Raw genomic sequence first — 12,978 nt, 5'->3', positions numbered from 1 at the left:
GCATTAAAACTTAAAACGAACAGAAATTATTACGCATATGATGGGCTAACCTTCTCCTAATACCTCGCTCTTTACACTAAAGCATTTTTAGTAATTTCAACTATTTATTATATGGCTTTTGTGATTTAGGAGTCATACTTAAGACATTGGGACAAAATTTAAGCTTTAGTGTAAAGAGCGAGGTACTGACGAGGGGGTGAACCCCTTCATATACGTAATAAAAACATGAGAATACAGAATTTCGTTACGTAAGCTAATTTGTAAGTTACGTATATCTTTTACTAATAAAAACAGTTGTAAAAAATTAAAAGTTCTAGTTGCCTTTTTAAGTAACCGAAAAATCGGAGGGCAACTAGGCCTCCTCCCCCGTTCCTTTTTTTCTCAAAATAATTCGAAAAAAACTATGAGAAAGCCATTTAGCCCCCCCCAAAAAAAATATGTAAATTTCGTTTTAATTATTCATCTGCGGAGAGCCGAAATCAAAACATGCATTGATTCAAAAACGTTCAGAAATTAAATAAATAAAAAACAAGTTTTTTTTAACGGAAAGTAAGGAGCGACATTAAACTTAAAACGAACAGAAATTACTTCGTATATGAAAGGGGCTGCTTCCTCATCAACGCCCCGCTCTTTACGCTAAAGTTTTTTACTGTTTTAAAAAGTAGAGTTAAGAGAAAAACTCAAACTTTAGCGTAAAGAGCGGGATGTTGATGAGGAAGTAGCCCCTTTCATATACGAAGTAATTTCTGTTCGTTTTAAGTTTTAATATCGCTCCATACTTTCCGTTAAAAAAACTTGTTTTTATTTTTTATTTTTATTTTATCCTTAAAGATCTATAGTTATGATTACCGAATTTCCAACACTGAAACAGAAAACTATATAGTGTTCTCGTGTTCAATTAATAGTTTTATAGTCCCTAACTCCCTTTGATGATCCTAAAATACATGGGTAACTTTGCAAAATACGCTAAGTGAAAATTAAAGACAAAGCTTCTGAACAATTCCGAAAAAAAATTATGCCTAATAGTAAAACTGCCTTTGTGATATTAATCCTTACATTTTTCTACACATAAAAGGAAAATGTGAAAGTTTTTCGAAATCAAAAGTGCCAAATTTGCATTTCACTACTTCTCTTTCGTCAATTCAAAGTTTTACCATTCTCTTTTTGCAGCATGGGCTCCGAATAGAACCCCAAAGAAGAGGGGCCAGAGCTCAAAGAACTTGATGCTTCCTCCTCGCTCAGTAAGAAATAGCAAAAGTTGGCTAGGTGAATTGGATGAAGATAGAGTATACTTAGAAAACGTATTAAGACGGTCTAGTAAGTCCTATTTTTACCATTTTTAAGATTAGGCATAATGACACATGAGTGAATTCTCTAAAATGATAGAAATGATGAATTAAAATAAAATAAAATTTAACTATTGTGGTATTATAATATAAAATAAAAAAAGAAATAAAAGAAAAAATAATAAGGAAATAGGCAAAAGTTATTTTTGGGTTCTTTAGTATTATGAAATAAGAATATGAAATTATTATGTGTAACTTCAGAAACAGATAAACGAATATACAGATGCAGAGGCTACAAGTATCAGCTAACAGCTCTGGTCCAATCAATGGACCAGATAAATACCAATAAATAACCGTTTTAAAAGATTTTGAACTTAGTAGTTCATTCTCCGAAAGAGCTTTTACAATTGAACGGCTCACCAGTTCTTGAAGAATAATATTAATATGACCTCTTTTTAGAATTAAATTTACAAAATCAGTTTTTTCAACTGAAAGTAATGAGCAACATTACAGCATAAAATGAGCAGAAATGTATTCCCTATATGAAGGGGGGGGGGGGGCTAAACTTCCTCAGCCCTCGCTCTTTATGCCAAAGTCTTAAAGGTCTTAAGAAAAATACTTCTTATTAAAATTCAACGGGTCTTGTGTTTGAGCACTCTTTCATAAAGAATTGTTAAAAAAAAGTCAAACTTTAATGTAAAAATCGAGGATTGCTGAAAGGCAGCCCACCTCACATTCAGAATAATTTGTGTTCGTTTTAAGTTTTAATGTTGCTTCTTACTTTCAGTGGAAAAAAACAACTTTTTTTAAATTTAATTTCTCACCGTTTTCAAATTATGCCTGAAAATGCCCTCTCCTTTTGCGCAAAAATTTCAGCTGAGAAGCTTCGCTTGGAAATTTTTATCCCCACGGAAAATCCCATCACAAAAAATCCCACCCCCCCCAAAAAAAAGGATTCTGTAGGTTTCCAAAAAACAAATGCTATATGTCAACAATGGGAAAATTGCGCCAATTACAGCCCTTTCCGGAGGCACTAAGGGGGATCATGTCATCATCAAAGGCATGGCTATTGGACTTTTGTCTAATTCTTTAAGAATGAATCCTGAAACAAAAGGACCGTTTAATTAAAATCAGAAAGCTTTTTTTTTAAAGTACTAAGAAACTTTAGCTTGAAGAGCAGGGTATTGAGGATGGGGCAGTCCACTTCTTCAACGGAATAATTACTGTTCGTTTTAATTTTTATTCTCTTCATTTTCACTTTAACAAAGTGTCTTTTTTAATCTAACAATACAGTACATATTTCAACAGATTTAAGGATTCAAAATCATGACATTTCAAAAATAATGGAAAAGGGAAAAAGTGAATTTATATAAAAGGAGAAAGGACGTTTACCTGGTAATAATATGAATGATATCTATAATATCTAACGGTTGTTCTTACTGTAATGAGGAGTTTCTAAGCGGAAAATTCAAGTCAATTTTCCAGGAAATTTTCTTAAGTGAATTGCTAAAGTGTTTCATTCCATTCATGATATTTCTGTTATCTTTAAATCGTTGATAATCATGATCTACGCTGTATTATAAAGTCAATCGAAACTCCAGAGATAGTTTTTTTTTCTCACTGTCTTATTTATTTACAGAGAATCAACAAGGGGAGAATTCCTCTTCCACCCAGTTGGTAGCAAAGACTCAGGAAGCTTTAGACTACCTAAAAACAAGGGAGAATTTCTGGAAGTTACAGCGATTGCCACCTCCTCCAAAAATTTTGAAGAAAAAGGTACCATTTCTATTCAATGTCCAAAAGCCAAGAATAGAATATATTATGTAATGATAATAGTATATAATAAATTATTATTTACAATCGCCAATATGAAGAGGTTCAAGTATTTATATTCATTTTATGTGAATTATGTAAAAAATAGCAAGATTTGTTTTTTAGGGGGGATCAGTGGAGTTACCATCGAAGACATTAGCAATTTTGTTTGGTCGGCTATATATTATTAATATCACTCACCAATCCATAGGCTGAGAATATGCACTAATTACTAATATCCTTCAATTGATTTAGCTGAAAGCTGTTGTCAAGCGGGCAGGGCGTCATTGCTGAGAGGGCATTACTGAGAGGGAAGGGCCTCTTCATTAATTCATTATTAACTCTTAATTAACCAGAGTCTCTCCATTACTGTAAAATACACTGATATTCATATAGATTTAAGCGTGTGGAGATTTACCGTTTAGATTAGTCAAAAAAAAAGAAAAAAACTGTTAACTATGGGGGTAATTTTGTGATAACTGACATTTGTAAATCAGCTTTTTTGGCTGCAAAACTGATTTCTTCACGCGTTACTATTTTGTGTATCTTTATATACATTCTGTGCTGTATTCTTGGGCATATTGGATTTTTCCGCGCTATTAAATCTATATTTAACTAAATAAGAAAAACAAGTTTTTTTTTTAACTGCAAGTAAGGAGCGACGTTAAAAATTAAAACGAACAGAAATTATTCCGTATATGAAAGGGGTTGTCCCCTCCTCAACGCCCCACTGTTTACGCTAAATTTTGGCTCTTTCTCACTACTCAACTTTCTGAAACAATAAAAATATTTAGCGTAAAGAGCGAGGCATTGAGGAGGGGACACCCCTTTCATATACGGAATAACTTCTGTTCGTTCTAAGTTTTAATGTCGCTCCTTACTTGGAGTTTAAAAAAGCTTTTTTATTTAATTTCTGAAAGTTTTTTGAATTAATGCATGTTTTGATTTTGTTTCACCGCACATGAATAATCAAAAAGAAATTCGCATATTAATTTCTTTGTTAAATGCCTCTCTCATAGCTTTGAAGAACGATTTTGAGAAAAAAGGAGTGGGGGAGTAGGCCTAGTTACCGTCCATTTTTTGGTTGCTTAAAAGGGCAACTAGAACTTTTAATTTTACTAACGTTTTTATTAGTAAAAATATACATAACTTACAAATTAACTTACGTAACAAACCTCTAAATTTGTATGTTTTGTTACGTATATGAGGTGGTTCGCCCCCTCGTCAGTACCTCACTCTTTACACTAAAGCATAAATTTTGTCCCAATTCCTTAAGAATGGCCCCTGAATCACAAAGGCCGTAGAATAAATAGTTGAAATTAATAAAATTACTTTAGCATAAAGAGTGAGGTGAACCCCTCATATGCATAATAATATCTGTTCATTTTAAGTTTTAATGCTGCTCCTTAGTTTCAGTTGATGAAACCTTTTCATATTTATTGTTTCATTGCTCTTTAAAAAATGCTAAAAAATCCTGCACCCCCTTCATGGAAATTCTCTTCCCCAATGACAAATTCCTCTATGGAAAGCCCCCTCCCGCATAACCCCCTCCCCTCAACCCCTCCCCCGCAACAAAAAAAATCCCCCTGAAAGTGTCTGTGCACTTCCCAATAACCATTACTATGTGTAAACACTGGTCAAAGTTTGTAATGTGTAGCCACTTCCACGGGGATTGTGGGGGAGTAAGTAGTCCCCAAAGACATAGTTTTAGGTTTTTTGACTACGTTCAATAAAATGGCTATCTCAGAATTTGATCCGGTGACTTTGGGAAAAAATGAGCTTGGGAGGGGGCCTAGGTGCCCTCCAATTTTTTTGTCACTTAAAAAGAACACTGGAACTTTTAATTTTCGTTAGAATGAGCCCTCTCGCGACATTCTAGGACCACTGGGTTGATACGATCACCCCTTGGAAAAAATAACAAAAAAAAATAAACACGCGGCAAAAAAATACAGAATTCCACATTTTTGTAGATAGGAGCTTGAAACGTCTACTGTAGGATTCTCTGATACGCTTGATCTGATGGTCGTTAAGATTCTATGACTTTTAAGGGGTGTTTTTCCCTACTTTCTAAAATAAGTCAAATTTTCTCAGGCTCGTCACTTTTGATTGTTAATACTAAATTTCATGAAACTTATATGTTTAAAATCAGTCTCTTCTGGATAATTTCTAGCCTATCGGACTTATCAGCCGTGGACAAGCATATTCAAGCTATGAAAGGATAAAAGATATATAAAGGTGAAGGATATGGGCTTTAGTGCATGAAAATTTAGCAAAACGATTAAGGAGAGACAGAGATGCACTAGCCTGCTTAACAATAGAGTAATTGTTGGCCTACAATTTCAAATCGCTAGTCAGTGTGACCCCTAAGACTCTAATTTTTGTAGTAATTATTTCATTTGGCATTGAGGCTGGAAATGATGGCTTTGACTTAAGAAAAATAAAGGCCATAATATGAGATAAATGGGAATTCACTTTAATTTTTGACTCGACTGCTTTACTTGCAACGTCTTTGAGAATTTCCATTGCACTGCTCTTAATATTTTTTCTGCACTTTTCGAGCAATGCCATGTCATCCACAAACTTGCATTAATCGCCTGTTAATCATTTATCAATCCAAGACTGTTAATCATTACCAAAATAGTAAAGGACCTAAACGCCTACCCTGTGGAGCTCCACAAGAAATATGGAGCTAATCCGAATAAGTATTTTTGTACTTAACAAATTGACTCCTATTTGACAGAAAAAATGCAATGATGTTGACTAGAAAATGAAATCAGTTAAATTCATTCAGCAATTTTTCAACTAAAACCTTATGACCAACCAGATCACAAGCCTTTTGGACGTAAATTAAAAGGAGATTGAGACAGGTATCCGGATCTTGAACTACTTTATAAATAGTATCTAGGAGACTGACCAGGTAATATGTCGTTTATAAGCCTTTCATGTTGCAAAATTCTTGTTCAACAATAAGTTCAAGGACCGTCTTTTTGAAGCCAATTAAATAAAAAAAACTTTTGTTAACTGAAATTAAGGAGCGACATAAAAACTTAAAACGAACATAAATTACTTCGTATATTAAAGGGGCTGCTTCCTCTTCAACGCCCCGATCTTTACACTAAAGTTCGACTCTTTCTCTCACCTCTACTTTCTAAAACAGTAAAAAATTTAGCGTAAAGAGCGGGGCGTTGATGAGGAAGCAGCCCCTTTCATCTACGAACTAATTTCTGTTCGTTTTAAGTTTTAATGTCGCTCCTTACTTTCAGTTAAAAAACCTGGACGTTTTCGAATCAATGTATGTTTTAGTTTTGGCTCTCTGCAGATGAATAATTAAAACGAAATTTGTATATTTATTTTTTTGGCTAAATGGCTTTCTCATATTCGTGATCGAATGATTTAAAGAAAAAAAGGAGCAGGGGAGGCGGCCATGTTGCCCTCCAATTTTTTGGTTACTTAAAAAGGCAACTAGAACTTTTATTTTTTACGAATGTTTTTATTAGTAAAAGACATACATAACTTACAAATTATCTTACGTAACCAACTTCTGTATTATCATGTTTTCATTAAGTATATGAGGGAGTTCATCCCCTCGTCAGTACCTCGCTCTTTACACTAAAGCTAAAATTTTGTCCCAATTCCTTAAAAATGACCCCTGAATCACAAAAGCCGCAGAATAAATAGTTGAAATTACTAAAAATACTTTAGCCTAAAGAACAAGGTATTAGGGGGAGGTGAGCCCCTCATATGCGTAATAATTTCTGTTCGTTTTAAGGTTTAATGCTGCTCCTTACTTTCGGTTGAAAAAACTTTTTCATATCTATTTTTTCATTGTTTTTTTTTATATGATACTAGAAAATCCTGCGCTCCCTTCATGGAAATTTTCTTCCCTGATGACAAAATCCTCCATGGAAAGTTCCCCCAGCAAATCTCCCTCTTCTCAACCCCTCCCCAACGAAAAAATCCCCCTGAAAATGTCTGTACGCTTCCCAATAACCGTTACTATATGTGAGCACTGGTCAAAGTTTGTAACTAGTAGCCCCTCCCACGGGGACTGTGGCGGAATAAGTCGTCCCCAAAGACATAGTTACGAGGTTTTTGACTACGCTGAATAAAATAGCTATATCAGAATTTTAATACGGTGACTTTGGGAAAATAAATAGCGTGGGAGGGGGCCTAAGTGTCCTCCAATTTTTTTGGTCACTTAAAATTGCACTATAACCTTTCATTTCCGTTAGAATGAGCCCTCTCGCAACATTCTAGGACCACTGGGTCGATCCCATCACCCCTGGGAAAAAAAAAGCAAAAAACAAAAAAAAAACAACAAAAAACAAACAAATAAATAAACCTGCATCCGTGATCTGCCTTCTGGCAAAAAATACAAAATTCCACATTTGTGTAGATAGGAGCTTGAATCTTCTACAGGGTTCTCTGATACGTTGAATCTGATGGTGTGATTTTCGTTAAGAATCTATGACTTTTAAGGGGTGTTTCCCCTTATTTTCTAAAATAAGGCAACTTTTCTCAGGCTCTTAACTTTCGATGGGTAAGACTAAACTTGATGAAACTTATATATTTAAAATAAGCATTAAAACGTGATTCTGTTGATGTATATCTATATATATAAAAATAAGTTGTCTGTGTGTCTGTCGAGTGACGTCATGTTTGTGTGTCAACTGACGTCATGTTTGTCGACTAACGAAATTACAGACCGGGACATCGGGACACAAATGACGACCGGGACATAGGGAATATAAATGACGACCGCGACACTCAAAGAAAAATTACAGACTGAGACACCGGGACACAAATGACGACCGGGACACAGGGAAACTACTACAACGGGGACGCCGGGGGCACAGGGGGATATATAAATGACGACGGGGACACAGGGAATGTTCGATTAGCAATCACCATCAACAAAGCTCAAGGGCAATCATTAGAATAATGGGGTATAGATCTGAATACAGATTGTTTTTCCCATGGACAATTATATGTTGCATGTTCAAGAGTCGGTAAACCTGACAATCTATTTATATGCACAGACAATGGGACAGCCAAGAATGTTGTATATTCGTAATTTTTACGTAGTTAAAAATATATATATATCTATCTATATTCACAGGTGGGACACAGGGACACAACTACAATGGCGCGTAACTAATATGGCGCGTAACGACTTACGCACGGTGGGTGGGGGGGCTTAGGGGGGCGCGAAGCGCCCCCACCAACAGCTAGTAGATATATAAAAATAAGTTGTCTGTCTGTCTGTCGAGTGACGTCATTACAGGATTGAGCTGTATGTCGTCATGAAGTTAGTTCTCGTCATGTTTGTTATGACGATGCTTACTATATGACGTCATTATAAGTATTTAAGAAAATCGTTCAAAGACAAATTTTTACGAATGTATTCAAGCCGAAGTAGCTGAGTTGGCAAAGCGTTATGTTCCAGGTTCTAGGTCCGAGATGTTCCAGGTTCGAACCTTGGCTTTAGCATTAATACAAAAGAAGAAAAAAAAACTAAAAAATGTAAAAACTACAAAAAAACTAAAATGAAAATACTAAAAAGACTAAAAAAGGTAAAAAACAAAAAAAAACTAAAAAAAGGTAAAAAACTAAAAACTAAAAAAGAAAAAAAAACTAAAAAAACTAAAAAAAGGTAAAAACTACAAAAAAACTAAAAAGAAAAAAAACACTAAAAACTAATAAAAAAACTAAAAAAACTAAAAACTGAAAAAGAGAAAAAAAACTAAAAAAAAGAAAAAAAAACTGAAAAATAAAGGAGAAAAAGAAAACTAAAAACCGGGACACAGGGAATATAAATGACGACCGGGACACTCAAAGAGAAATTACAGACTGGGACACTGGGACACAAATAACGACCGGGAGATATAAATGACGACCGGGACACTCAGAGATAAATTACAGACCGGGACACCGGGACACAAATGACGAACGGGACACAGGGAATATAAATGACGACCGGGACGCTCAAAGAGAAATTACAGACTGGGACAATGGGACACAAATGACGACCGGGATACTGGGAATATAAATGACGACCGGGACACAGGGACACAACTACAACGGGGATGCCGGGGGCACAGGGGGATATATAAATGACGACGGGGACACAGGGAATGTTCGATTAGCAATCACCATCAACAAAGCTCAAGGGCACTCATTAGAATAATGAGGTAGCACAGACAATGGGACATCGAAGAATGTTGTATATTCGCAAGTTTTACGTAGTTAAAAACATATATCTATATATATAAAAACTAGCTGTTGGGGTGGCGCTTCGCGCCACCCCAACACCTAGTTGGTGGGGGCGCTTAGCGCCCCCCCCAAGCCCCCCGCGCGCGTAAGTCGTTACGCGCCATATTAGTTACGCGCCATTGTAGTTGTGTCCCTATGTCCCACCTGTGAATATAGATATATATATATATATATATATATATATATATATATATATATATATATATATATGTTTTTAACTACGTAAAACTTGCGAATATACAACATTCTTTGCTGTCCCATTGTCTGTGCATATAAATAGATTGTCAGGTTTACCGACTCTTGAACATGCAACATATAATGGGGAAAACAATCCGTATTCAGATCTATACCTCATGATTCTAATGATTGCCCTTGAGCTTTGTTGATGGTGATTGCTAATCGATTAGATTTTTACCTTTTTTAGCCTAACCAGGATTTGAACCTGGGACCTTCATTCTCCGTTCTGACACCCTCTCTCACCGAGTGACTACTCCAGCATGTTCATTTTGGTGTTTTAAATGGTATATTATTAACCAAATTAATGTGTTTTACAATATACTAAGCATCGTCATAACAAAAATGACGACAACTAATTTCATGACGTCAGTCAACACAGAAATTAAGTTCTGAAATTAAGTCATGAAATTAGTTGCCGTCATTTTTGCTGCTGCTGATAGAGAAAGTCAGAAAAGAAAGCGTGCCGAGGAACTATCAGCAGCAAGTTTTTTGGCATAGACTCTTTGAGCATCTTCATCAGTCATTGTAAACTTAAACATTAATAGATTTCTACGTGAACATATGTCTTATATAACTTGAATGACGTCACCGTCAAAGAAAAAATGACGACAACTAATTTCATGACGTCAGCCGACACAGAAACATGACGTCACCTGACAACTAATTTCATGACGTCAGCCGACACAGAAACATGACGTCACCTGATCCACAGATCCACAGACAGACAACTTATTTTTATATATATAGATAGATAGATAAGTTGTCTGTCTGTCTGTGGATCAGGTGACGTCATGTTTCTGTGTTGACTGACGTCATGAAATTAGTTGTCGTAATTTTTGCTTTGACGGTGACGTCATTAACGGTATTTGAACGCAAAACCGCGCAGTTAGATGAAAATCCACCTGGACAGCGAGAGTCAAAACATATCAAAACTGAAAATGATAGCGATGATGATTGGGTTTGGGATTTTGACTTGGATAAGGTCATCAATGCCTACCAGATTTAAGTTAAAAAAACAAAGGTTCGTCGATATGTACGTCATAGTGACGCTGAAAAATAAAGAAGAAAAAGAAAACTGAAAAAAGAAAAAAGGTAAAAAACTAAAAAAAAACTAAAAAGAAAAAACACTCAAAGAGAAATTACAGACCGGGACACAAATGACGACCGAGACAGAGGGAATATAAGTGACGACCGGGAACCTCAAAGAGAAATTACAGACTGGGACACCCGGACACAAATCACGACCGGGACACAGGGAATATAAATGACGACCGGGACACAGGGACACATCATTAGAATAATGAGGTATAGATCTGAATACGGATTGTTTTTCCCATGGACAATTATATGTTGCATGTTGAAGAGTCAGTAAACCTGACAATCTATTTATATGCACAGACAATGGGACAGCGAAGAATGTTGTATATTCGCATGTTTTACGTAGTTAAAAACATATATTTATATCTATCTCTATTCACAGGTGGGACACAGGGACACAACTACAATGGCGCGTAACTAATATGGCGCGTAACGACTTACACGCGCGGGGGGGCTTGGGGGGGCGCGAAGCGCCCCACCAACTAGGTGTTGGGGTGGCGCGAAGCGCCACCCCAACAGCTAGTATATATATATATATATATATATATATATATATATATATATATATATATATATATATATATATATATCTTTCTATATTCGCAGGTGGGACACAGGGACACAACTACAATGGCGCGTAACGACTTACGCGCGCGGGGGGGCTTGGGGGGCGCGCACAAATGACGACCGGGACACCGGGACACAGGGAATATAAATGACGACCGGGACGCTCAAAGAGAAATTACAGACTGGGACACTGGGACACAAATGACGACCGGGAGACAGGGAATATAAATGACGACCGGGACACAGGGACACAACTACAACGGGGATGCCGGGGACAAGGGGGATAAATGACGACGGGGACACAGGGAATGTTCGATTAGCAATCACCATCAACAAAGCTCAAGGGCAATCATTAGAATAATGAGGTATAGATCCGAATGCGGATTGTTTTTCCCATGGACAATTATATGTTGCATGTTCAAGAGTTGGTAAACCTGACAATCTATTTATATGCACAGACAATGGGACATCGAAGAATGTTGAATATTCGCAAGTTTTACGTAGTTAAAACGTATATATATCTATCTATATCCACAGGTTGGACACAGGGATGCAACTACAATGGCGCGTAACTAGTATGGCGCGTAACGACTTACGCGTGCAGGGGAGTTTGGGGGGCGCGAAGCGCCCCCACCAACTAGGTGTTGGGATGGCGCGAAGCGCCACCCCAACAGCTAGTATTGGTATAAACTCTTTGGTCGCTCTTTACCACAGTTCATTACCACGAACTGTTTGATTTGCTGTGAAGCTCGCATACAGTTTAGAGAAAATTGGCGTTAAGGTAATCGGTTGGACTCCACAAAAATCCAAATTAACACCTTTTTCAGTATGGGTGTAATGGGTGTACTTTTATAAATATATTACTTAGGTCTGTTTTATTTCTATATTTTTCTTATTTATATTCTATTTGTTTTTTTTCTAGCTCTTGTTTTTTTAACGTTGAAGATGCCTTTCTGTTTACGGGTGAAATATTTGCATAATATATTCGTTTCTCGTTTCCAAATTTAGTTCTCTGTTTTTTTGTTGTTTTTTTTTTTTTTTTTAGGGTAGGCCAGTTCAGCTTAAGCTTTTCTATTAGAGAAAAAAAAGAATACCTTCGATTATAGGTATAAAATCAGATGAATCTGATCATAAAAGTACTATTGTGTTTCAGACACCTTTTTCATAACTTCACGTGATTGGCAAGATGTGATTTACCAATTATGTAAAGTAAGAGCTATTTATGCTTAAAATTTTGATGGTAGAATATTTCTTGGTGTCGAAAAACAAAGCAACTTTTCTTTTATTGTAAATTCTGGAAAGATTTTCGCGAGTTTAGAGAAAACCAGATATGTTAAAAAAAAAAAAAAAAAAAAAAAAAAAAAAAAAAAAAAAAAAAAAAAAAAAAAAAAAAAAAAAAAAAATCAAATGAGAAGCTTCAAAAACAACGTTTTTACTTATTTCCTTAGCATTGTACTTTTAAGTAGTTTTGATCGACGATAAAGATGTAGAATGATATGAAAAACTAACTAAAAATTTACAAAAATTACAGAGCGACGTTAAAATACAAAACAAACAAATGCAAACCTATGTATATGGAGGGGGCGGGGTCTGCCACCTTACTCTTTATGCTAAATTTTGATTTTTTTGCTAAAACTTTGAGAACATATGATCTGATACAAGACCAATGTGAGACAAAGTTAGTTTATTCGTTCAAAATGCCTTA

General features: G+C 35.8%; 1 protein-coding gene and 1 long non-coding RNA gene across 5 annotated transcripts in view; one reads left to right on the top strand and one right to left on the bottom strand.

Moving 5' to 3' along the window:
- The window catches only part of LOC136031403 (uncharacterized), a 69,436-nt gene that overhangs the window by 18,093 nt on the left and 38,365 nt on the right, over nucleotides 1-12,978 (bottom strand). The gene's annotated exons all lie outside the window — the stretch shown is intronic.
- LOC136031402 (uncharacterized) overlaps nucleotides 1-12,978 on the top strand; it is a 91,937-nt gene that overhangs the window by 44,874 nt on the left and 34,085 nt on the right. For all 4 annotated transcript variants that reach the window (XM_065710947.1, XM_065710945.1, XM_065710946.1 and 1 more), the window contains exons 5-6: nucleotides 1,171-1,317; nucleotides 2,926-3,062. In XM_065710947.1, the coding sequence (XP_065567019.1) occupies nucleotides 1,171-1,317; nucleotides 2,926-3,062 (284 nt within the window). The remainder of the gene's footprint in view (nucleotides 1-1,170; nucleotides 1,318-2,925; nucleotides 3,063-12,978) is intronic.

The sequence above is a fragment of the Artemia franciscana genome, chromosome 9 (genome assembly GCF_032884065.1).
Source record: "Artemia franciscana chromosome 9, ASM3288406v1, whole genome shotgun sequence".
Taxonomy (NCBI): domain Eukaryota; kingdom Metazoa; phylum Arthropoda; class Branchiopoda; order Anostraca; family Artemiidae; genus Artemia; species Artemia franciscana.
The sequence above is the reverse complement of the archived record's forward strand: the minus strand, read 5'-3'. Positions and strand labels throughout refer to the sequence as shown.